The 22,482-nt window shown below is 43.0% G+C and overlaps 1 protein-coding gene and 1 long non-coding RNA gene across 2 annotated transcripts in view; one reads left to right on the top strand and one right to left on the bottom strand.

Moving 5' to 3' along the window:
• Positions 1-19,417, bottom strand: part of LOC142448143 (uncharacterized) — a 37,863-nt gene extending 18,446 nt beyond the window's left edge. Inside the window, exons 1-2 of the long non-coding RNA XR_012784505.1 lie at positions 19,287-19,417; positions 17,547-17,676 (exon numbers count right to left, since the gene is read on the bottom strand). This is a non-coding gene — a long non-coding RNA (uncharacterized LOC142448143). The remainder of the gene's footprint in view (positions 1-17,546; positions 17,677-19,286) is intronic.
• Positions 19,418-19,527: 110 nt separating this feature from the next.
• BPNT2 (3'(2'), 5'-bisphosphate nucleotidase 2) overlaps positions 19,528-22,482 on the top strand; it is a 58,233-nt gene continuing 55,278 nt past the window's right edge. Inside the window, exon 1 of the mRNA XM_075549692.1 lies at positions 19,528-20,111. Coding sequence (XP_075405807.1) covers positions 19,728-20,111 — 384 coding nt within the window. The 5' untranslated portion in view covers positions 19,528-19,727. The remainder of the gene's footprint in view (positions 20,112-22,482) is intronic.

Genomic DNA, 22,482 nt, shown 5'->3' with positions numbered 1-22,482 from the left:
AAAAATACAACAAAGGAAGAGTTGCCTCCTGAAAAATGACAAGGATGAAGGAAAGCTTTCAGAGCCTACTTTTGCGGATGAAGCCTGGCTCACAATGAGAAGAGACAGCTGCAAAAACTCATTATTAATCAAAGCGAGGAATATACTAAAGTATTGATCTAGTAAAATCTGGATCTGTGAAAAAAAATGTAACATAATGCATAAAGATTGACAACCTAAGCATTAGTATGCAGAAATGAACTAGAATTAGCCTTTTTGAATTAGATAATCTTGTGGTCTACTATAAGATTAATTCAAACTGGCTAATAGTTCAAACCTATTAAAAAGAATTGTGAAACTCCTATGTTAAGTATGAAGGTACCATGTGGACATTGGGCCTCTACTCAAATCCTCCCTCAACACAAGAGCACTTTGTTCTAATAACCTGGCATTCTGTGATGCTCACATTCCTGACATGCGAGCACTGAAGTCAAAGCGCATAAGCAAATGTAGTAAAGATGGTGCCTGGCTATTAGAAGATAGTGTGTGGGGGGTCTTAAAAGCTTGATGTTAAACAAGCAGGGAAAAAAAATCCCACATGGAAGAAGCACAGCAGCCTGTGTGATCATGGGGTGTCGACGGGATCGGATCATGCATCAGAAGACCCCAAACAAACAATCATATCAATGCAAACAAGGGGGTGGGGTCTGAGTGGAGATCCAAAGCCCATCTGTAGACAATTGGACTTTCCCTCACAGAAGGGTCGCATGGAAGGGACAAGCTAGCCAGGGTGAAGTATAGCACAGGTGAAACACACAACATTCTCTAGTTCTTTAATGCTTCCTCACACTGCCACCCCCACTACTGTGACCCCAAATCTGGCTAGACCAAGCATGTATACTGGTACAGATAGAGCTCTCGCCACAGGAATCCAGGAGATAAATCCCTCAGGAATAACAACGGGAGTAGCATACCATGAAGGTAAGGGGAAGGTGGGGGAGAAAGGGAACCAGTACAATAACCGATGTGTGACACCCACCCCCACCCCGAGGGGGACAAACAACGGAAATATGGGTGAAGGGAGACAGCAGATGGTGTAAGATAGGATAGTAATAATAATTTATAATTTATCAAGGGGACACATGGGTGGGAGGGTGGAGAGGGAGGTCCCAAGAGAAGCTGATACCAAGGGCTCAAGTAGAAAGAAAAAGTTTTCAAAATGATGATGGCAACAAAGTTCAAATGTGCTTGATACAATTGATGTATGAATTGTTATGAGCTGTAAGAGCCATGTTTATAAACAAAAGATTAATTCAAACTGGTTAATAGTTCAAACCTAGTAAGAAGAGTTGTGAAAGTCAGTTGTGTTTTGAATGCCTTCCCACCTGAAGAGCTCTTCTGACACTATCAGGCAGTATTCTGCTGCTATTAACAAGGTTTCCAAGGACAGATTTTTTTGTTTGTTTGAGATTAACTTATTTGTCACTAAAGACTTCAAGTTCTTAAATTTTATTTTTGCTGTTTTTTATTTTGTTTTGTTTTTCAAGATACTCAAACCACTCTCTAGGTTTGAGGGATAAGGAATCTAGAGGGGTTTTTCTTCTTGGCTTTTAGAAAAAGAATACTATACTCATATATATTTACACATCCCATCTCAAAAAATGAAACCAACAACATCCTGTTAAGCCTTCTATATATGTGGCTCTTTCTCTCCCCCACCCTCCCCCCATTCATTGGCCCATTTTAAAAGAAGATAGCCAGGTCATTCTTTCTGGTCTGACCTAGTCCACCATGGATAGCCTGCTTATTTGAAAGACTAGTGGCATATCTTCCAGTACAATAGTAACCTACAAGTCACCACAGTATGACAAATTGACTGTTGAGTGGTTGATTATGGGCTGTAATCAGCTTTAAGTGCTCTAGTTAGGAAAATTTCTTTCTAAATACCTTATTGTGACTTTCTAGCTTTCTGCACTGTTCCCCACCCCTCAACCCCTGCCAGGGTTGCATATTGATCTGTGACTGCATCTCTGAATGTTTCCTATGTTTTCCTCATCCTGGTCAGCTTGTGAAGGATCTTTGGGCAGAAGTACAGCCACACTGGCAACTGCACTCTTGGTCATGACTTTTATTCGTTTGTCAAAAATTCCTTAGGAAGGAATATCAGTCTACTCATTTCCTAGTTGGTGTGAATGCTTCATACTCGGATTTACTGCAGTATCCGGTATATCAGCATCACAATGTGAACAGCTTCAGTGGGCCTGATGCTCTCTACTCCTCTGGGCCCAGCGTATTACTGGTAGAAAAGGAAGCCCTAAGAACCCTCCCCTTAGCGGAAATGTTCAGAGAGGATTTCTGCTCCTGTGAAGAGTTAAAGTCCCAGAACCCAAAGGGAAGATTCTACCCTGTCCTATAAGATCAGGTTCACTATGAGATGGAATCCGTGTGAGGCAGTGAATTTGGAGTTTTGTGGGGTTTTGCCTGCTGAGTCCCAAAGAGAAGAAACGCTCTATATACCATAAGGCTGCCTAGAAGTAATCTGAAAGACATCAGTTTATTTGCATTGGGGCTTACAGACCGGGAAAATAGCACTACTACTTCTTCCAGAAAATTCTCACCACCGCCAAATGGCAGGGCTCCTCCGTATACCTGACAATTGTTGTTACCACTAATGTGCACGCACACCAGCAGCAGCCTGCTGCAGGCCTGGTGCACAATGGAGCAATCCAGAGCTCCATCATCCATGGCCTCTCCAAGCTGTGTACCACTTAAGGCACCCCAACAGATGCTAGCAACAACCAGTGAACCCACTTTACAGGGCACAAGTTATAAGATACAGCTGACCGACTGAGCATAGCCTGGCGTTTTTACCTCTCCCACAATCCTACCACTGCCAGAATCATTGAAAGAACCCAGTTCTGATACAAACACTAAAACATAAAATCCATTCATTGCAAGGGATTGTCAGAGGCTAGAGGATGCATCAATGAGTGCAACAGCCAAACATGACCCAGAAGTAACCAAGTTATTTTACTGGATGTGGTTAGGAAAAGACTCCCTTACTACATTCAGTCTCTATGGAGTTTTATAACTTGAAACATTGTTCAAAGACAAACAGGCTAGAGGAGGTCACTGAGATAGGGTCAAGGAGCGAAGGTGGAGATTTGGGCAGATCATCCGAGTCCATGACAGCATCTTGGGACAACATTTCCCAGAATGCCTTGCTACTCCATTGCAAGTTTCTGAGAATCTCATGAGAGAGGGAACCCTGCAAAAACACTTGAAGTGCGTGCAGGGGGCAAGAAATGCAGAAGTCAGCTATGCTACTTGGTAAGGTTTTCTCCCTCCTCGCTGCCAACTAACTGCCATCGAGTCGATGGCGACCCACAGCCACCCTCTAGGACAGAGTAGACCGCCCCTGGGAGTTTCTAGGACTCTTGTGAAGTACCAAGCACCTTCTTTCTCCCAAGGAGCAGCAGGAGGTTTTGAACTGCTGACTTCGCAGATTGCCATGCCACACAGAACCACGAGGCCACCGGGGCCCTTTCTTCTTCCAAGAAGCGTCTAAGTAAAATGATCTTGTGATGCCCTCTGTCTTCCAAAATTAAATCTTTCTCTGGGTAAGATGAGAAAGTAATTCTGGTGGCATCACCTAGAAGGGCCAGGCGATTCTGAGAGTCTTTTCTTACTTACCTGTGGGTGGTTAAAAGCTACGCCCTACTGTGCAGTTAGTTAAAAAGTGACCCTATGACTAGTCTAAGACTACCAGAGCTTTGTTCTGTTTGCTTGCTCTTGGTCAACAATTGTTTCCTGTTGTTAGCCTGAAACATAACGTAACACATCTATAGGTGATTCCTCAAAGAATCAAATTCAAAGTAAGATATGTAGCTTCTACAAATTTTGATCTCCAACAAGAAGCAACTCTTTGTCAGTTTCCTTGATGGTGGCACCTTCTAATAAAAAGCCCTGTTTCTTCCTCTAACTTGAACTGGTCCCGCCTGTGGCCACTTTCAGAAAACTGCTGTGTTATGCGATGGAAAGCTGGTGACAGGGACAGGGCAGGGACTTCTGTCTGCCAAGCAACTGAATACTCTGCTTGCTCAAAACAAATCTTCTGTCTGCTACGGGAAGTAACATCCTGCAGACTAGTAAAGTAAACAATGGGCCTGGATACAACAAGCCTGGATAATGTCTCAAAGTTGAGGTGAGGCTGGCTGGACATCCTGAGACGTCTTACCAAGAATTATGGCCCAGGAAAAGTTCAATACCTCCCCATCAGATTTATAGTCCTTGATAAGACCCAAGACAGCCTGACACAAAATTATAGCCCACGATAAATTAAAAAGAAATATGTAAGAGACCCAAGGATGAACTTCGTAAGTAATTAGAAATTGTCTTCTGTGAATCTGTGAACCCCTCCCCCTTTGAAAGTATCCTTTAAAAACAAGCATTCCCTAGAAAATGTCCTCCTCCTCTCTGGCCTGCTCAGGGGAACCAACTTGCTCCAGGCTCTCGAGGGGAGGCATGTTTTAACTATGCTTAATGTGTCCTCACTTCTGAGTGGGACTAGCTTCATCTCTTTTGAAGTCCTCCTATGTTTAAATAACCTTTGGTTTAAATGAATGCAGTTTATCTCTCTGGCTCCATATAATCCACATGGGTGGAGCCGGCTAGCTCCATGGAAGATAAGCCAGAGTGAAAGTCAGACCTGGAATTCTTCTGCAGGACTGCTGTGGACAGTTGCCCCAGCCAATACCAGCACCCGCTGGACCGACAGAACCAGTTCAGACTAATGGCCACGCTTTTCCCCTTCCAAGCTAGTTGTTCTATCCATTGATCGGTTTTGCCTGAGCATGCTGTACTGTTTGTGTTCCTCCTGAGAACTCTCTGACATTGAGTTAACGCTCCCCAAAATGGCCACTGGAACTAAGCAGGTACACCTTGTGTGCCCCTGCCCTTCTCCCACAGATAGCCAGGGCACCTCACCACAGGCAGAAGCATTATTAATGCTTCCTCCCCTTTATTTGAATGACTGGATTTTCAGGTATGCTTGGTATATTAGCATCGTAATGTGAATAGTTTCAGTGAATGAATCTTGGTAGGCTCTTCAGGACTCCTGGCCCAGATCAATACTAGTGACCCAGAGTGACAACAGGGGGTTCCCCCCCCCCACCACACACACACACTCCCTTCGGTATTAGTAAAAACTTTTCTATCAGCCTGCTCTGTCTGGAAGAAGCAGTACTGTTCATCTTGGTCTATAAGTCCTTGAACAAAATAAAATGGTCTTTTTCATGTTGGTTCCAGGTCAGTTTTGGGTGGTATTTTTGGTTGGTTTGTTTTGTCTCCAGGAGCCTACATATACAGAATGTATCAGCCCCTTGGGGTTGAGAAGATCATATATCATGGGAGTTACAGGCCGCTAGATTAGGGGTAAAGGGGAGTGATCTTCTAGAATGTATGCCCTAGAGGAAATCGGCTGGCAGGGCCACAATAGAGGGTTGCAAAGAAATCAGGCACACTAATTAACCTATGGGAAAGTCCAGAACTGAGCATGCTCAGACCCAAGTCACCTAGGCCCAGGTGGGAGGTCTACCTGGCCACACAGAGTAGGCCCCAGAGACATGACATGGCATAGGTGGGTCTAAACTCAGCCAATAAGGTCAGCCAATGCCCTTAAGCAAGCAAGTGGAGGATAAGAAGGGATAAAGGTAGGTGTTGGGCAGGCAAAGCTCTGTCTCTTGTTTGCAGAGGGTTGGAATCTCTCCTACATGTGAGGTGTGCAAGCACTTATGGTCCCTCTTGGGCCACATTTTCTTGGCTCACTTGGGATTCCCTGCTCTTGGTTCAGCTTGATTGGCTCCACACACTGGCTTCATGCTTTTGTTCGTAGTATGCCTTCCATGTGGTTCTCCATGTTCCTCTGTTACAGCCATTTTCAGTCTCGAACTTTCCCACGGCCCCCACCATGTGGCCTTGCACACTTTCCGGAGGACACATGAGGATGTGACCATCTCAGACCTTTAAGCTGCCCACCCCACTGACCTAAAGCTGATCACATTATTGATGGAAAAACACCCCATTCCAGAAAACAAGTAGAAGGCCAGTAAACATAACACCCTTGAAAATTCCTAGATCCAAATGACATTTGGACATGGTGAAATTGAGAATAATGTTTATGGTGGGAAACCCACATTAGGTTCTCTGTCGAATCTCTGAAACTTGGAATCATCATACAGAGATCTATTTATTCTGCCCAGGGCCTCACCTTGTATGGAGATTTCCCTCCCAATAAATTTTACATGGCCTATTCAACATGGGGTGTCCTGCTTCTTTCTTGGGTCTGTCCCTACTTCTGCACATGGCAGCCCCTTTGTTTCCCCTGGTGAACTCCCCTACCCACTTCTGTCACCTGATGACACCAGTCATCTGTTTATTGTCTATTTTGGCCTAGTCGAAGGCTGTCTGGCTTCCCCCTTTTACCTAGTATTTATATGTACCTCTATCAGTTTGTGGGGAGCTGAACTTCCAAATCTGGCTATACTGGAATTGGAGGCATTTCTTAATTTTTTCAGACACAGGATAATCTTGTTTGGTCATGCAGTTATAGCACATGTATCAGAGCTTAAATTCTAAGTACTCGGCTTGCAAAAGGCTATGGATGGCATTGACAGCTCCAAACCATTTGCGGGGTCTCCACTTAGATTAAGCCTCCCCTGAAAGCTTTCTGATTATTAATCAAGGATACAGATAATCTTGCACCTCAGGCAGAGTTCCTTGGAAAGTAGATTACCTCCACCCCTCTCCAGTCAGTCCAGGGAAGGGCAGTTTCTTAGAGGCTTTCCTGGGTGTGTCCTGGATGGAAATCACCACAGTGGGGACAGTACAGGGTGTCCCATAATCATGGCTCCTGGACTATAGGTCTCAACCTGACTTTCTTGTTATGAAGGCCCTAGACTAATCTTGTAAATCCTTGTATTGAACATAATGTACTTCTCCCAATCATGGTACTGTTCCTGCTTCTGTAGTCCCATCTATAGCTGTAATCTACTAGCTGACATCAACCATGAATTTATGACAGTTTCCTTTGTTCTAGGCCTTATTAACTAGCATCCCAACTGCAGTCTCAGATGCCATTTGTCTTGATGATGGCCTCTTTCAACTGGATGATGTGTCTGTCTTGGTGTTGTTTTTGTCCCTTTAAGATTTAATAAATATTCTCCTTAAATTATATTTGAGACTGAGGTCTCTTTTTCATGTCAAACCACATGACTGAGGCAGGAATGTGGATCTCAACTCTACTTCTCTACCTTGTTTCCAGTCCTAAGAATTCTATTAGCATCGCATGCAAATGCGCGCTCTCTCTCTCCTTTTAACAGTTTTATTGACATATAAACAAGTCAATGGTTTGAACATATTAACACAAGTTAGTCAAGTAACACTACAATCTATTTTAGAATATTTTCTTAATTCTTATACTCCTTATTCCATCCTATTTCCCCCCAACCTTCCCGGCCATAACCCTAAGAAACAATTAATCTAGTTACTGTCTCTAGGGACTTACCTCTCCTGGATTTCATAGAAAGAAACACACACACAACGACAACAAAAAAAAACAGCCTTCCAACAACAATAGCAAAATAAAACAGAGAAAAACTCGAATTGAAAGAAGGGTTGGAAAGGGGGAACTGATTACAAGGATCCACATGTGACCTCCTCCCTGGGAGATGGATGGCAGAGAAGGGAGAGAAGGGAGACTCCGGATAGGGCAAGATATGACAAAATAACAATGTATAAATTACCAAGGGCACATGAGGGAGGGGGGAGGGGGGAATGAGGAGGGAGGGAAAAAAAAAGAGGACCTGATGCAAAGGGCTTAAGTGTAGAGCAAATGCTTTGAGAATGATTGGGGCAGGGAATGTGCGGATGTGCTTTATACAATTGATGTATGTATATGTATGGATGGTGATAAGAGTTGTGTGAGCCCCTAATAAAATGTAAAAAAAGAGGGGAAAAATGATTAGGGCAAAGAATGTACAGATGTGCTTTATACAATTGATGTATGTATATGTATGGATTGTCATAAGAGTTGTATGAGCCCCTAATAAAATGTTTTTTTTTTAAAAAAGAGTTGTACAAGCCCCCAATAAAATGTTTTTTTAAAAAAGCAGGCAATAATATGGCAACATATGTATAAATGTGCTCGATACAATGAATGTATGGATTGTCCTAAGAGCTGTAAGAGCCCCCAATAAAATGATTTATTAAAATTAAAAAAGAGAACAAATTTACACTGTGTCAAAAGGGACAACCAATGATAAGGTGTTCAATTTTACCCTACCCACATCTGCATTAATCCACTTTCCAGTGCACCCAGTCTGACAGCAAAGCTAGTCACCTCCCTGGTCAATCCTCAGAGGGGATGCCCCAGAGGCTTAATCCAAGTGGGCACCCTGCAAATGGATTTTGGTCTTTCACAGTCAAAAGCTGTCTCTTCTTTTGGTTCCTGTCTTCCTCACTCTCTCTTTTCTTCTTTTAGTACTCTTCAAAAATTAGCTTTATTTAAGCATACTTTGTATACAATAAAATGCACTAATGCTAAGTGTTAAGTTTGATCAATTTTAATCACTGAATAGAATCAGGGAAGCATAGCCGCAATCATAACCTAGACCCCATCATCATTGCAGGTTTTCCTGGCTAATGGCACCAAGGGTTCATTTCTGAAAAATGAAGATGGATGTGAACAATCTTAATTAGAGCATGATCAATACCCCCCAAGACTTTTTGTTCTTAATGAACAATAATAGTAATTTCCTGAAGAATCGGCAATCATTCAAATCTGTCCACTCTTGGTCCACTGAGCAGTAGGAATTATTAAGCCCCCAGCTTTCCTCATCTTGCTGATGTGCTCTCTGAATAATGAAGATGTCCAAAGACCAGTCCTGCTAATTAGCAGCTACTCAGAGATTGTAAGAAAGCAGTCTGAGCATCAAGGGAAAGAGACTGTTTTAGGACACAAAAGAGACCCCATCTCAAATATAATTTAAGAATAACATTAATTAAGTCTACAACAGATGAAGACAACACAGACACATCATCCCGATGAGGAAGGCCCCTAACACGAGGTTAAAATGGGATGAATAGGGCGTGGTAGGACAAAGGAAATGGCCATGAAAGCATGACTGGTGGCAGATTAGTAGATCACCATTACCGGTGGGACTACAGAAGCAGGAATAGGACAGTGATTGGACATGTGTCAAGCCAAGTTGACTAGAGAAAGAAATGCAGTGACACTCACATATGTGTAGGAAAGCTTTATAACAAGAAGCAATTGCAGTTTGCTCACTGGGGGCGGGGTGTTGTACATTGATGGTTGCGATCAGATTCCCCTTCTCCCCCTTTTCCCTCCACCTTTCCCTTACCCTCATGGTATCGTTACTCTCATTATTGGTCCTGCGGGGTTTATCTCTCCTGGATTCTGTGAGGCGAGAGCTCTTATCTGTACAGTGTACACGCTCTGATCTAGCCAGATTTGTAAGATAGAACTGGGGTCATAATAGTGGGAGGTGGGGAGGGGGAAAGAAGCACTAAAGAACTAGAGCAGCAGTTCTCAACCTGTGAGTTGCAACCCCTTTGGGGGTCAAACGACCTTTTCATAAGTGTCACCCAATTTATAACTAGCAAAATTACAGTTATGAAATAGCAACAAAAACAATTTTATGGTTGGGGAGTCACCACAAGAAGAACTGTATTAAAGGATTATGGCATTAGGAAGGTTGAGAACCACCGAACTAGAGGAATGTTGTGTGTTTCATTGGTGCTATCCTGCACTCTGGCTGGCTTGTCCCTTCCTTATGACCCTTCTGTGAGGGGTTGTCCAATTGTTTACAGATGGGCTTTGGGTCTCCACTCCAACACCCACTTATTCACATTGATATGATTATTCGTTTGGGGTCTTCTGATGCCTGATGCCTGATACCATCAACACCTCGATTGGTGTGCTTTTTCCATGTGGGCTTTATGGCTTCCCTGCTAGATGGCTGCTTGTTTAACTTTAAGCCTTTAAGACCCAGATGTTCTATCTTATAATAGTGGGACATCACCAGCTTTCTTCACCACATTAGCTTATTTATGCATTTTATCTCGGCGTTCATGTTGGAAATATTGACTTGATCATGGAATGCCAGGTTATAAGAACAAAGTTCTGTGTTGAGGGGGGACTTGAGGCCCAATGCCCATATGCTACCTAAGATTTAACTTATAAACATATGTACATAGACCTATATTCCTATTGTTATGCATCTATATATTTACATGTGTACATGCCTATGTTTATAGCTCTATAAATGTCTTTTGCCTCTTAGTTATTTCCTCTATTTCCTTTTATTTTCCTCCTTTCCCACTATCATGTCCCACTACTCAGCTCTTTGGCTACATTGCACTTGATTGAACCCCACAAGGCATTCTATGCCCTCCTCGCCATTGATTTTTAGATCTCTTATTGTTCTCTGGTCTCTGAGTTTGCTGCCCCCACTCCCCCTTTTCAACAGAAACATGGGTGAATGGAGACAGTGGACAGTGTAAAATATGAAAATAAGAATAATTTATAAATTATCAAGGGTTCCCAAGGGTGGGAAGGTGGAGGAGGGAGGGCAAAAAACTGAGCTGTACCAAGGGTTCAAGTAGAAAGAAAATGTTTTGGAAATGTTGATGGCCACATATGTACAAATATGCTTGATACAACTGATATGTCGATTGTTATCAGAGCTGTAAGAGCCCCCAATAAAATGATTTGTTAAAATTTTAATTTTAAAAAAGTAGTAATTGTATATTAGGAAAACATCCCAGCCCAGTCCAGATCAAGTCCATAAATCCTATACTAGTCCATAGATCCCTTTTTAGACTCACACAACCACAAACAATGATGCAAATTGCAGGAAGATCACAGGCTGGCGGGTACAAAGTCTTGTGGACCCAATGGCAGTGGATTCATCTCCAGAATTCCATCATTATGAGTAGGAGTAGCTTGTCAACAGGAAGGTTAAGCACAGAGAGAGAGATGGAGTTTCCAGGATCTTCCTTTTTAGAAGGTCACGTCCCCCAGGAGGAACCATCCGGCTGTGGCCTGATGGACAGGCTAGACTCTACCCTTTCACTTTTATATCTTCAAATAGACACGACATTATGTAATTACCACACCTGTACATCAGACATATTTAGAAAGAAGAGCTTACTAGATTGGTCCAGAGCCTTTCAACCAAAATAATTAGGGCGAGAATGACAGGATGTGACTCATGGCTAAGCGGCACCCTGTACAGTCCCTAGTATGGTGACCTCCATCAAGGACACATCTAGACAAGCCCCTGAGAGACTGTCCCTCCCTGGGCTGGCCAAAGAGGGAATGAAGGCAATCCATTTTCCACGTTTTTCTGCCCGAGGGCGAGATTACCTGCATCCTTGGTTAATGATCAGAAAGCATTCGATTGAGACTTAACTATGTGGGGACACTGCAAATCTGGGACTCTCACTGCCATCCACAGCCTTTTGCAAACCAGGGCGCTCAGAGTTTAAGCTTTAATATGAGACACGTACATTGAATTGCTCATGGTCAACGGCTGGTTTCCTGAAGCCTGCATTAATGTAAACATCTATACATGATTCCTCAAGATGTAAATTCCAAAGAAAATGGTATATATTCTCTATGTATTTTGATTTCAAAAGAGATACCACTACAACATCCTGTTTTGTTGTTCTTCCCCCTGCCAGTACATTCTTTCTCATTGGCATGGAGTCGATGCTGACTCCGAGAGATTATAGAGCAGCGTACCGCTGTCCCTGTGAGTTTCTGAGACTAACTCTTTACAGGAGTACAAAGGCCTGTCTTTCTCCCTTGCTGACCATGCAGTTAGCAGTCCAATATGTTGTTTCTTACACCACCTGGGCTCCTTCCAATACACTGTGCCCAGTCAGGGTCAAATAACTATATTTAGGTGACATGCTTGATGATGCTCCCCTTGGCTAAATTTCAGAAGTATACAGGCAGGTCATTTTCCTGGTCTGTGCTTGTCCAGAAGCTCTGTTGAAACCTATCCTCCAGGTGAGCTTGCTGATATTTGAAATACTAGTGTATGGTTTCCAGTATTTTGTGTTACTCTTAACACAAAAGTCACCCAGTACAACAAACACCTATACTTTATCAGCCTGTGTAAATAAGCAGTAGTAAGAAGGGTTAAGTGGGCTAGAGTGAGTAATTTAGAGGCTCAGAAAGGGCAATTTAGAGGTAGGTTATACAAAACTCAATTTTTAAAAGTCTGATGAGCACAGAGTGAAGAGTGCTGGATTCTAGGATAGTGACTCAGACTAGACCGGGTTTTTTTCTAGTCAGTCAGCATGCATTTGTAACTTTTCATATGGACTTAAGATGATGGCTTTGAGATATTCTTCAGGGCCTCTAACAGGTGTATTGAGTATCAAATCGGACCAGCCCTCCGCTATGGAAGCTGCTATCAGGCTAGTCTTCTGAGAGTGGCTATAGCCTTTGTCTGAGTCTAGAAGTCCATTTACCTAGCCCTGCTACCCTTGCGGAAGTGTCTTGAAAAGAGAGACTTAATAGCAGAGGGAAATCTAGCATTTGACTGCATGGAGCATAAAAAAATGTTACCTCCGTCTTATCTCATTTACCTTCTTCTTTTAAAAAATAATTATTGGGGGTTCTTACAGTTCTTATAGCACTTCATACATCAATTGTTTCAAGCATATTTGTACATATCTTGTCATCATCATTTTCTAAACATTTACTATTTGAACCCTTGGTATTAGCGCCTCGTTGTTCTCTCCCTGCCCACCCTCATGACTCTTTGATAAATCATAAATAATTATTGCTTTCATATCTTACACTGAATGCTGTCCCCCTTCACCCTGTTTCTGTTGTTTATCCCCTGGAGAGGGCTGTGTGCATCAATTTGTTGTCCGTAGTGTTGCTATGAGTCAGAACTGACAACAGCACCTAACAACTGGCATCACAAAGAGCACTTGTTGCACAATGGGCGAAGAATTAGGCGATGAACCACAAGGTCAGTGACTTAAATGCACCATCTCACTGAGGCAATTTGGGGAGGGAGAGGGAAAATGAGGAGCTGATGCCAGGGGTTTAAGTGGAGAGCAAATGTTTTGAGGATGAGGGCAATAAATGTACAAATGTGCTTGACACAATGGATATATGTATGGATTGTGATAAAAGTTGTATGAGCCCCCAATAAAATGCTTAAAAAAAGATTTAGTCTGAGAAAACCTAAGGAGCAGTTTTACTTTGACCTATAGGGTTACTATGAATCAACATTGACCTGATGGTGGTGGGTTTGCTACCATCACGGGTAACAGAAGGTGAAGTACTGCCTGTACAAGGGAACTAGTCACGTGAACATGATAGGCAGAGGTAAAAGTCGCTCATATACATTGCTCTTGTATTCTACATGACTAGGAGTCTTGCTTATTTGCTTCAGAATCACTGAGACAGAGTGATTTGATAGTTGCTGAGTATGTGCGTGGGTCCCTCATGACTGCAGATATTCGTATATAAATCTCTATCACCTAGCCTACAGCAGTCTCTGTGTCTTATCTTTTTAAACTAGGGGAGCTTTATGTCTAAATGAAGTAATGGACAAAGACACATACATAGAAATAAGGTATATTTCTTCTGAAAGGAAAGGTTATTCAGGAAGATAACCGTACGACCTTGCAGCATAACATAGTATTGGTATTGCGATCCTAGGCACCCCTGCTGGTGTAGTGGTTGTGCCTTGGGCAGAGACCTGTATGGTCAGCAGTTGGAAACCACCAGCAGCTCCTCAGGAGAGAGAGTGGACTTTCTAGGGGTGTAAATAGTTACAGTCTTGGAAACCCATGGGGGTCCGCTATAAGTCAGCACTGACTATTGCAATGAGTAAAGTGAACCTGCAGAAATGGATAGTTTTTGTTTGGGGGACTAAGAGTGAGAAAAGGAATTTGTTTTCTCTCTGTGTTCAAACAGCTAGCTTTTTAATGGACCCTTTTCAGATCAATCTATGTATATGCCAATAACAAATATATGAAACAGCATGGCGTGTGGAAGCATTTATCTAAGTCAACAGTTCAAAATTTTAAAAAGTGGCAGCACTTGGCAATATTAGGCAAGGCCCTTCGTGGACAATGCATTTATGCGAGTGGGGAAAGAACTACTAAGGAAGGAAACACGGTTGTGCTGCCCGAACAACGCAAGCAGCGTCACTAAACTGTACCAAGAGAAACCTGATTTGGCGCATGCGCTTCCGGGTGTATTCTCAACAACAGCAACAAAACAAATAAAATTTAGGGAAAAATAGAAAATTATAAGCATCCTTGGTCTTCTTTCAAGAAGTTTAAAATTTGTTTTAAAAACATCTATCCTCATTGGGGCAGGGAATGTGCGGATGTGCTTTATACAGTTGATGTATGTATATGTATGGATTGTGATGAGTTGTATGAGCCCCTAATAAAATGTTTAAAAAAATAAAATAAAAAAGATGTTAAAAAAAAACAAAACAAACATCTATCCTCATTCATGTGATTATAGGTAAGCCGGGTGGCATACGGGGTTATCTGTTAGGCTGCTAATCCCAGGCTGAACGGTTAGAATTGATCAATTCCTCCGTGGGACTTTCTACTCCCATAAAGTTATAGCCTGGAAAACAAACTTTGCAGCTCTGCTCTGCTTTATAGGGCTGCTTAGAGTCAACATCAACTTGATTGGAGTGGGTTTGGTTGTGTGATCACCCTTTAACGTTAAAGGTTCTTTGTTTTTTTTTTTAAGTGGATGGTATAGTGAAATCTCAAGGGAGACCAGACTAAACCCTGGTATCTTGACTAGCAGTGCTTTTAAAAATGTGGAAGTTGTGACTATCAAGACTCTCAAGTCTGGCAAGATGATAAGTTGCCCTGCCCCCACTGTAGTGGATGCTGGCAGAGGACCCAAGTCTCCTGGCACAGAACAACGTAAGTGGGGCATTTACACTCAGCGTTGGCATTTGTGCTCAAGCCTCGGATCCCTCAGCATGACACTAAACAGGTCACGTGGTGCCTGCACTTACACGGTGGGTTGCAGTATAAGGGGGAGACTGAGCTAAGGGCCCTGAATGTTTTATAATTGGCAGAAAGTCTGTCTGACGTTTGCCCACAGAGGGGTTCACTATTGTTATTGTTATCTACAGGAAACAAAACTGTTCTTTGCTCCAGAGGGAGACATCGTATCTGGTTTCTGTTTGCTACTCATATAAGCATCCTTTAAATGGCAATCTGGGACAAAGGGAGTCTGTGCCTCTTGCTCACAAGATGGGCAGAAATACAAGAAACCCATGGAAAATGGTCCCCCACCAGTGACCCACTGATGGAATCATGAAGCCAATCTAGAGGATTTGAAAACATAAAAGAATTATTTCATTTCGTGAGAATAAGCTTTATTTAGTGAATCTTTCATTTTTGTATGTATATCTGATTCATTTTTTTACCTCCCTTCACTAATAATAAGTTTGAGAAACGCTAGTTACATCCTGAGTGACACGATTTGACTTGCGTTATATCCAAATCTGCGTAAGAGCAGCATGTACTATGCTCTTTCAGATATAAACTTTAATCCTGATTCTACGGACTATACACGCTAAACATGTTTGACAAATATATCCCGATTATCATGCGTTGATTTAACATTTGTTGAACTTTTAAGAGCTCCTTGCCTCTCAATCTGTTATAGTTTTTCCTCCAATGCGTAGTTTATGGCTATTTTTATGTTTAGCAACTCACCTTTATCAGGTCTTTTCAAAACATTCAGCTTAGTATTCACATTATTTTTTTATTGCAATTAAATTTTTATTTGATCTGTATTTATAATAATAACAACAATGGAAAACGGGTTGAAAATAAAGCAAACCTGACTCTGGAGAAGCATATGAAGCTTTAACTACTAGGAATGGAAGATTAACTACCAGGTGCCCTCAGAGGTGTGAGAATACAGACGGATGGTCTGAGCATCAGTGAGTGAGTACTGTCAGTTAAAGAAGTTTCTCCCATATGCTAATTCTTGTGGCTATCAGTAATCATATAGAAGAAATATTAGGCAACACCTAGAGAAAACTTAATTTTTCAAAGACCAGTTTATACCTCAGACTCACAATACTATTTTATATTTGGTTTACTATAATCTTTATTTTTTGAAGCTTGTATTGATTTAGTTCCAAAAAAGAAAGCTTCTTTCAAATTCCTGTAATTGTTCTAATGCAGAACATTCTTTTCCCACATAAAACTGGTTAAATGTTTTCCTCTTTGCATAAGATTTCCCTTAATGGTTACATAATAGCTATAGCTCTGAGTGGGCCCCTAGCAGGATTGTGGGTTACTGGCTGGCTACTAACTGCAAGACTAGCAGTTGGAACAGCAGTCAATTCTTCGAAAAAAGATATCTGCTCCCATAAGTACTGACTGTCACGGAAACCCAAAGAGGCAGGTCAACTCTGTCTTATAGAACTGCTGTGAGTCAGAATTGACTTGATGGCAGTGGTTTGTTGTTGTTGCCGCTGCTGCTATTTTTAAACCTCTAATATTGCTTCATTCTATTCTTTTAATCATCACCTGAGGACTGTTTAATCTTTAGTAGATTTTAGTGGATTTGCTGACGCTGTCTATAGTGCCACGGTGAACACAATCTTGAATTCTTTTTCAATATTCTTAGAAAGTGTTACTCAGATTATATCCATGAATTTGAACCAGACTTCCCAGTTATACATGTATACGTCTCTTCATAACTACTACCCAATTCAGTTTTATTCATCTCATAGTGAACCCTGGTGATTACCTTGAAATTAAAATTTTCTTCAACCCCAAGCGTTAGCTTTATACATTCCTGGGCTGGGTAACTATAATAATCAGTAACCCGTATTTGTAGATTCATTTGAAAGTAGCCTTGCTTACCTGTGAAATTGCTTCTGAAAATTGACAAGAAAGATATAGTCCGCTCCTTAAGATTTAGTGCTGTCAATGCTTGGGAACTTTGCTTTCATTGATCTGCATTTTATCATTATTGATTTATAGTTGCATCTTTATTTGAAAATCTCATCTACCAATTTAGTGTCTTCCACCAATCTGGGAGCGGAAACTTTCTCAGGCTTCACCACCTTTTGCTTAGGTGCTGCCTCTGTGGGAGCCTGAGGAGCAGCCATTGCTGTCTTTTCAGATGCTTGCTTTGCCTTTCTTGCTTCCTTGGCAGCCCCGAGAGCCTGTTCTCCTTGGGCCGGTCTAACTTCAGGTTTCTGATTCCTGTACGGCATTATGTCAGCAAGAGATGCACCAGTGATGGCCCTCTGGAATTTGGCTGCCTGGAAGTTTCTTTTCAATTTCTCCCAGTTGCACTTCTTGTGCTTCCTTCTGTAGAGAATGGTTCCGTTTACCTGCCAAGGGCTCCTCTTGGAAAAGAAAGCTGATTCACAAATTTACATTTAGGAACTGGAAAACCTTTGCATCGGTCCTAGTAGCTACTCCCACGACCCAGATAAATCTTGTACCTGTTGAAACTGCACGGCTCGACCTGCATGGCTGCAACAGTAGAGGATCGGAGACGATGGCGGAGAGCGCATTGATCTGTATTTATACTTGCTTTTATGCTGTGATTACTTTTAAACTAGTCACAGGTCTCTGGAAGAAAAATCAAACAACCAAGAGTCATTATTTATTGTATCTCTGTAACCATATGCCAATCCCAGCAGGGTCCACCTGAATGGAGGCTGCAAAGGTGAGGCTAACGCTGTATGACATGCTTAGCAATGAAGGCTCACCATTCATCTGTGCACTTGCATTTTTAAAATTTATGTTGAAAAGTAAAGATAAATTTAGTAAGAAATCACTTACTGCTAGTACCAGTGACATAGTGGAATGAAATGTTCTGCATGGTGTATTTAGAGGACCTGGTGGTGCTGGGATAAAATGCTTCGCTGCTCAATAAGAGGTCGGTGGTTTGAACACACCAGCCACAGAAGAAAGATGAGGCAATCAAAGATTACAGCCTGGACAACCCCGTCATGAAACAGGTTCACTGTCCAACAGGGTCCCTGTGGGCGGGAATAAACTCCGTAGCAGTGAGTGGTTAGGTATTAATTCCAGAAGTACATTTTCCACATTGGGTGGTCATCCTGGGACAAGCTGCGTCACTGTGTTATATCAAGTCGCCGCTCTCAGGCAATCCCTTTCCTTCCGGCCCTTTGCACGGGGGACCGCGTAATGCTTCTTTGAGAAGGAGCTAATTCAGATGTGTTTTCTTTCATTTTGAGACTTCAGAATTAAGGTATGCTTTTCTGCTGCCTAGAGAATGGCTTATATTTTCATACGTGAAGGCAAAGCTGTATATATATATGGGTTTCAAAAATTTTGTAGACAAATTCGATTTTCTTTTACTTCAGGTTTCCAGGAACTTTTTGAAGTCTCTTTTTACTTACAAATATATACATATAAGTGGTTAGATCATGTCTGGGCAAAAACACACTGCCATTGAGTGATTCCAACTCATAGTGATCACTACTAGAGAGACCAACAAAATAAAGAACCAAGTAAAATTCCTCCTTACTGCCCACCTTCTGCCCCTCTTTGGACAAACCAAAAGCTAAAACACAGTGCAGAAAGGTGATTTAAAATAACAACCCTCGTCTGCAAACTCACTCACTCACCGCCATCGAGTAGATGCAGACTGGTAGAGCTAGAACAGGGTAAAACTGTTCCCGTGAGTTTCCAAGAATGTAACTGTTTATAAGATTAGACTAAATCAATGAAACTATAAACAGAAGGACCTTATGCTCCAGGGAGATGATCGATAAGATTCTCTACCATGAAATAACAAAGATGACTTTAAGGGAAATCAGAAGCAGATAGAAAACAGATTTAGAAATGGATTTGGGGCTTGCATTTAATATTAACTCCAATCTAAGTACAATCAGTAGGGCTCCCGGCAAAAGGAGCTCACCACTCCCTTTTAAATATCCTTACGGAGTGCCCTGGGATGGAGTGGTTACACTGCGCTGCGATCCGCAAGGTCTGCAGTTTGAACAATCGGCCAGCTCCACGGGAGAAGATGGGGCTTTCTACTCCCCTCGTCTAAACAATTAGCCTCAGAAACTCACAGGGGCAGTTCTCTGCACCAACTGGATGGAAGGGAGGTTTTTTAGTTTTAATTTTTTTTTAACGGTTGTCTGGGGTCTTCAAAATGATGCGAACATTACACTTTTACTAGGGCCTTAGCCAGACACGCCGCATACTTTCCTGAGGCGAAAGCAGCTCCTCCGCGCCCAGCTGTGCTCGGAAACCCAGACACCGTACGGAGAGCAAGTGACGTGGGCAGCTTCGCCGAGGAGCTTGGCGCCCACCCACTCCGGCGACCGGAACCCCTCGGCCACCGTCACGCCCAGGGGCGTCACGCCCCTCCCAGCTGGCCCCGCCCCGCGACGCTGGCCCCGCCCCGCGACGCTGGCCCCGCCCCGCACGTAACCCGGATACACACCCACGCTCCCCTTTCACCCCCGTGGCCGTTGGCTAACCTGGAGCGCCGACCTGCCTCCGCGCAGATTGGTGGCGAGTGGCTTCGCTGCGGGGACGCCATGGGGCGCGCGGGCGCCGGACGGCGGGCGCCAGTGTAGTCCGGGCGGCGTGTGGCGGGGGAGGCCTGCTCGGGCGGTCGGCGGGCCGCCGGCGGCGGCGCGATGGCTCCCATGGGCATCCGCCTGTCCCCGCTCGGGGTGGCTGTGTTCTGCCTGCTGGGGCTGGGCGTCCTGTACCATCTCTACTCGGGCTTCCTGGCCGGCCGCTTCAGTCTCTTCGGCCTGGGCGGCGAGGCCGGCGGCGCGGCGGGGCCGGGGGCCGCGGCCGAGGGGGGCACGGTGGACCTGCGCGAGCTGCTGGCTGCGTCCGTCCTGGCCGCAGTCCGGGGCGGCGACGAGGTAAGGCGCGTCCGCGAGAGCAACGCCCTCCACGAGAAGTCCAAGGGGAAGACTCGGGAGGGAGCCGAGGAGAAGATGACCAGTGGCGACGTGCTGTCCAACCGCAAGATGTTCTACCTGCTGAAGACTGCCTTCCCCAGCGTACAGGTGGGTGGGTGCTGACGGGGCCCCCGAGCCAGAGAGAGGGACCCCGCGCTGCCCATCTTTCCCAAGGCAGTTCTGGGATGGGCGTCCTCTGGGGTCCATCTTCCAGACGAGGACATTTACGGTCAAACTGGCAGCTCCCGAGGGGGCACGAGCCCTGGGTTCTAGTGCAGGCATCCAGGCCACGGGCTGAGAATATGAACTTCACCTCCTGCCTCAGTCTCTCCTGTAAAATGGAGGCTGGCGGAGGATGCCCAGTTCCTCCTGCTCCAACCGCCCGTGGTTTTACTACTGGGAAGGGCGAGACTGAGTGCACGTTTTCTGGGCAGGCTTGCCAGCAGCCAGCTAAAGGCCCAAGCGGTACAAGCCAAGCTGCGGAGCTGTGGATATGTAGGGCATTGGGCGGCATGCTCACGAATTGTTTTAACTGTATTCTTATCTGAACCCACCTAATGAGATCTTTCATGGAAACGCTTGGAAGTCCACTCCCATTTCCTGCATCTCATACAGGACCCTCTATCCTAACCTGTTACTTGATTGAAGACACGTATTTACCCCAGAGAATTTAAGAATTAACAAACGTTTGTGTGTGTGTGCTTTTTTTTTTTTTTTTTTTTGAGTGGCGTTCTGGGGAAGGTATTTATATTTTCCTAAAGGGATGCAGGCATTTTAGATGTGTCATTAATACCTTTTCAATGAATCCTTTCAATAGAACTACCTTTGAATGGAAAAATATTTTTATTTATTGCAGTTACAGAAGAAGAGTGCAACACACTGTAGTAATACCTTATTAGTATTTTGTCTTAAATCACCTAACTGTGTGTAGGCATGGCTTCTGGGAAGAAAACTGGCTTAGAATATCATTGCGTAGAATATGACTAAGTAGGTAAATAGAGATATCTACACCCCGGCTAATTTGGAAGATACTTGACCTCTATTGTTTTTGGAAGATTCAGTTATTGCTGATTTATAATTATCTATCTCTTGTAACACTCCCTCCGTGTCTAATATATTAATGCTTTGATTTTCTGCCTTTGTTACTTTCCTTTCATTTATTTATTTTGTTAGCTAGAAGGACCATTGGCTAGCTGCTGGGTAACAGATATAACAGACATTAGTAGAACTTTTTCAAGTGTCTTTTCAAACAAAGTGCAGAACATTTCCAGTTTCTTTTGTTCTGTGCTTTATCATCACAGATGGTACTCATCTCTTTGAGCATTTAGTGCTTGTGAGATTTTAGTACTTCTCGACCACACTCCTCTCTTTGACTGTGACAGAATGGGAAAGTTGTAACTCTAAGTAGGTATAACAGTGCTGGTGGTACTAATCACAGTGTACCCCATTTCTCCAGATAGTGGCCACACATGTCTTCATTGATATGCAGAGTTCGTTTATGTCTGCTTATTAGACCTGAAATCTGATATTGATGACATTCTATTCTATTATTTCTGTGGATTATTTTACTCATTCTTAGATTTTTTTGCAGACTACTTAAAATAAAAAAATGCAAATTCTTAGGAAAAGCATTGCATTGCAAATGCTTAAGAGCAATAATAGTGAGACATAAGCAGGATTTAATTTCTCTTTTAAGGACAAAGACAAAAATATTATAAAATATGGGGGGGAGCATTTGTGCATGTAATTCACTCCTCAATCCACATTTGTCATTGGTAACTTCTACAGAACCTTGCAGATGCCTTTTCCCTTTATGAGCCAATTCTAAGACAATAACCAGCATGGGACGTTATTAAACATAAAAGTTATTAAACATAAAAGTTCAGCTCTTGGAATCGTAGATGTTTCTGCTTTAGTCCAAAGTTGTTCTATTGTTAGGACTATTTGAATGACTGTTATGTGTACATCTTTCATGTTTATATTGGATGGTGACAGATGTAATAGAGTAGGTTAGAGTTGGTGTCAGGTTGAGCCATCTCCTTTTGTCCATGCATGATTAGACTAGAGACAGATTTGGACCCCTGAAAGAAGTAGAGACCTGTAGATTCTTTCTTCTTTTTTACTCCCTTCCCCCATCACCTAGAACCACACCCTTAAATGTCTGATTGCTTCTGAATCCTTATATTCTCTTTTGGGGGATAAGGAGCTTAAATAATATTTCACTCTATGTACTTCTTTTCTCCTACTACCTTGAGCGAAGGGTAGAGAACTTTTCTTTTCCCCTGCTATTTCCCCATGTAATGTTAACCTCTCAGTAAAGGATATATAAGCTTATTTGGCCTACTTCCCCTTTTTTAGGAAAAAAAAATTCCTTAGCTACCCCTTATAGCAATTAAAAACATTTTGTGCAATAGCCCGTAATCTAGGATAAAACTTAGGTATCTGCGTTTACAGCTCCTCTTGGATCCTTCCAATGTCC

This window comes from Tenrec ecaudatus, chromosome 5, assembly GCF_050624435.1.
Source record: "Tenrec ecaudatus isolate mTenEca1 chromosome 5, mTenEca1.hap1, whole genome shotgun sequence".
NCBI classification, from domain to species: Eukaryota; Metazoa; Chordata; class Mammalia; order Afrosoricida; family Tenrecidae; genus Tenrec; species Tenrec ecaudatus.
This window is presented reverse-complemented; position numbering and strand designations above follow the sequence as displayed.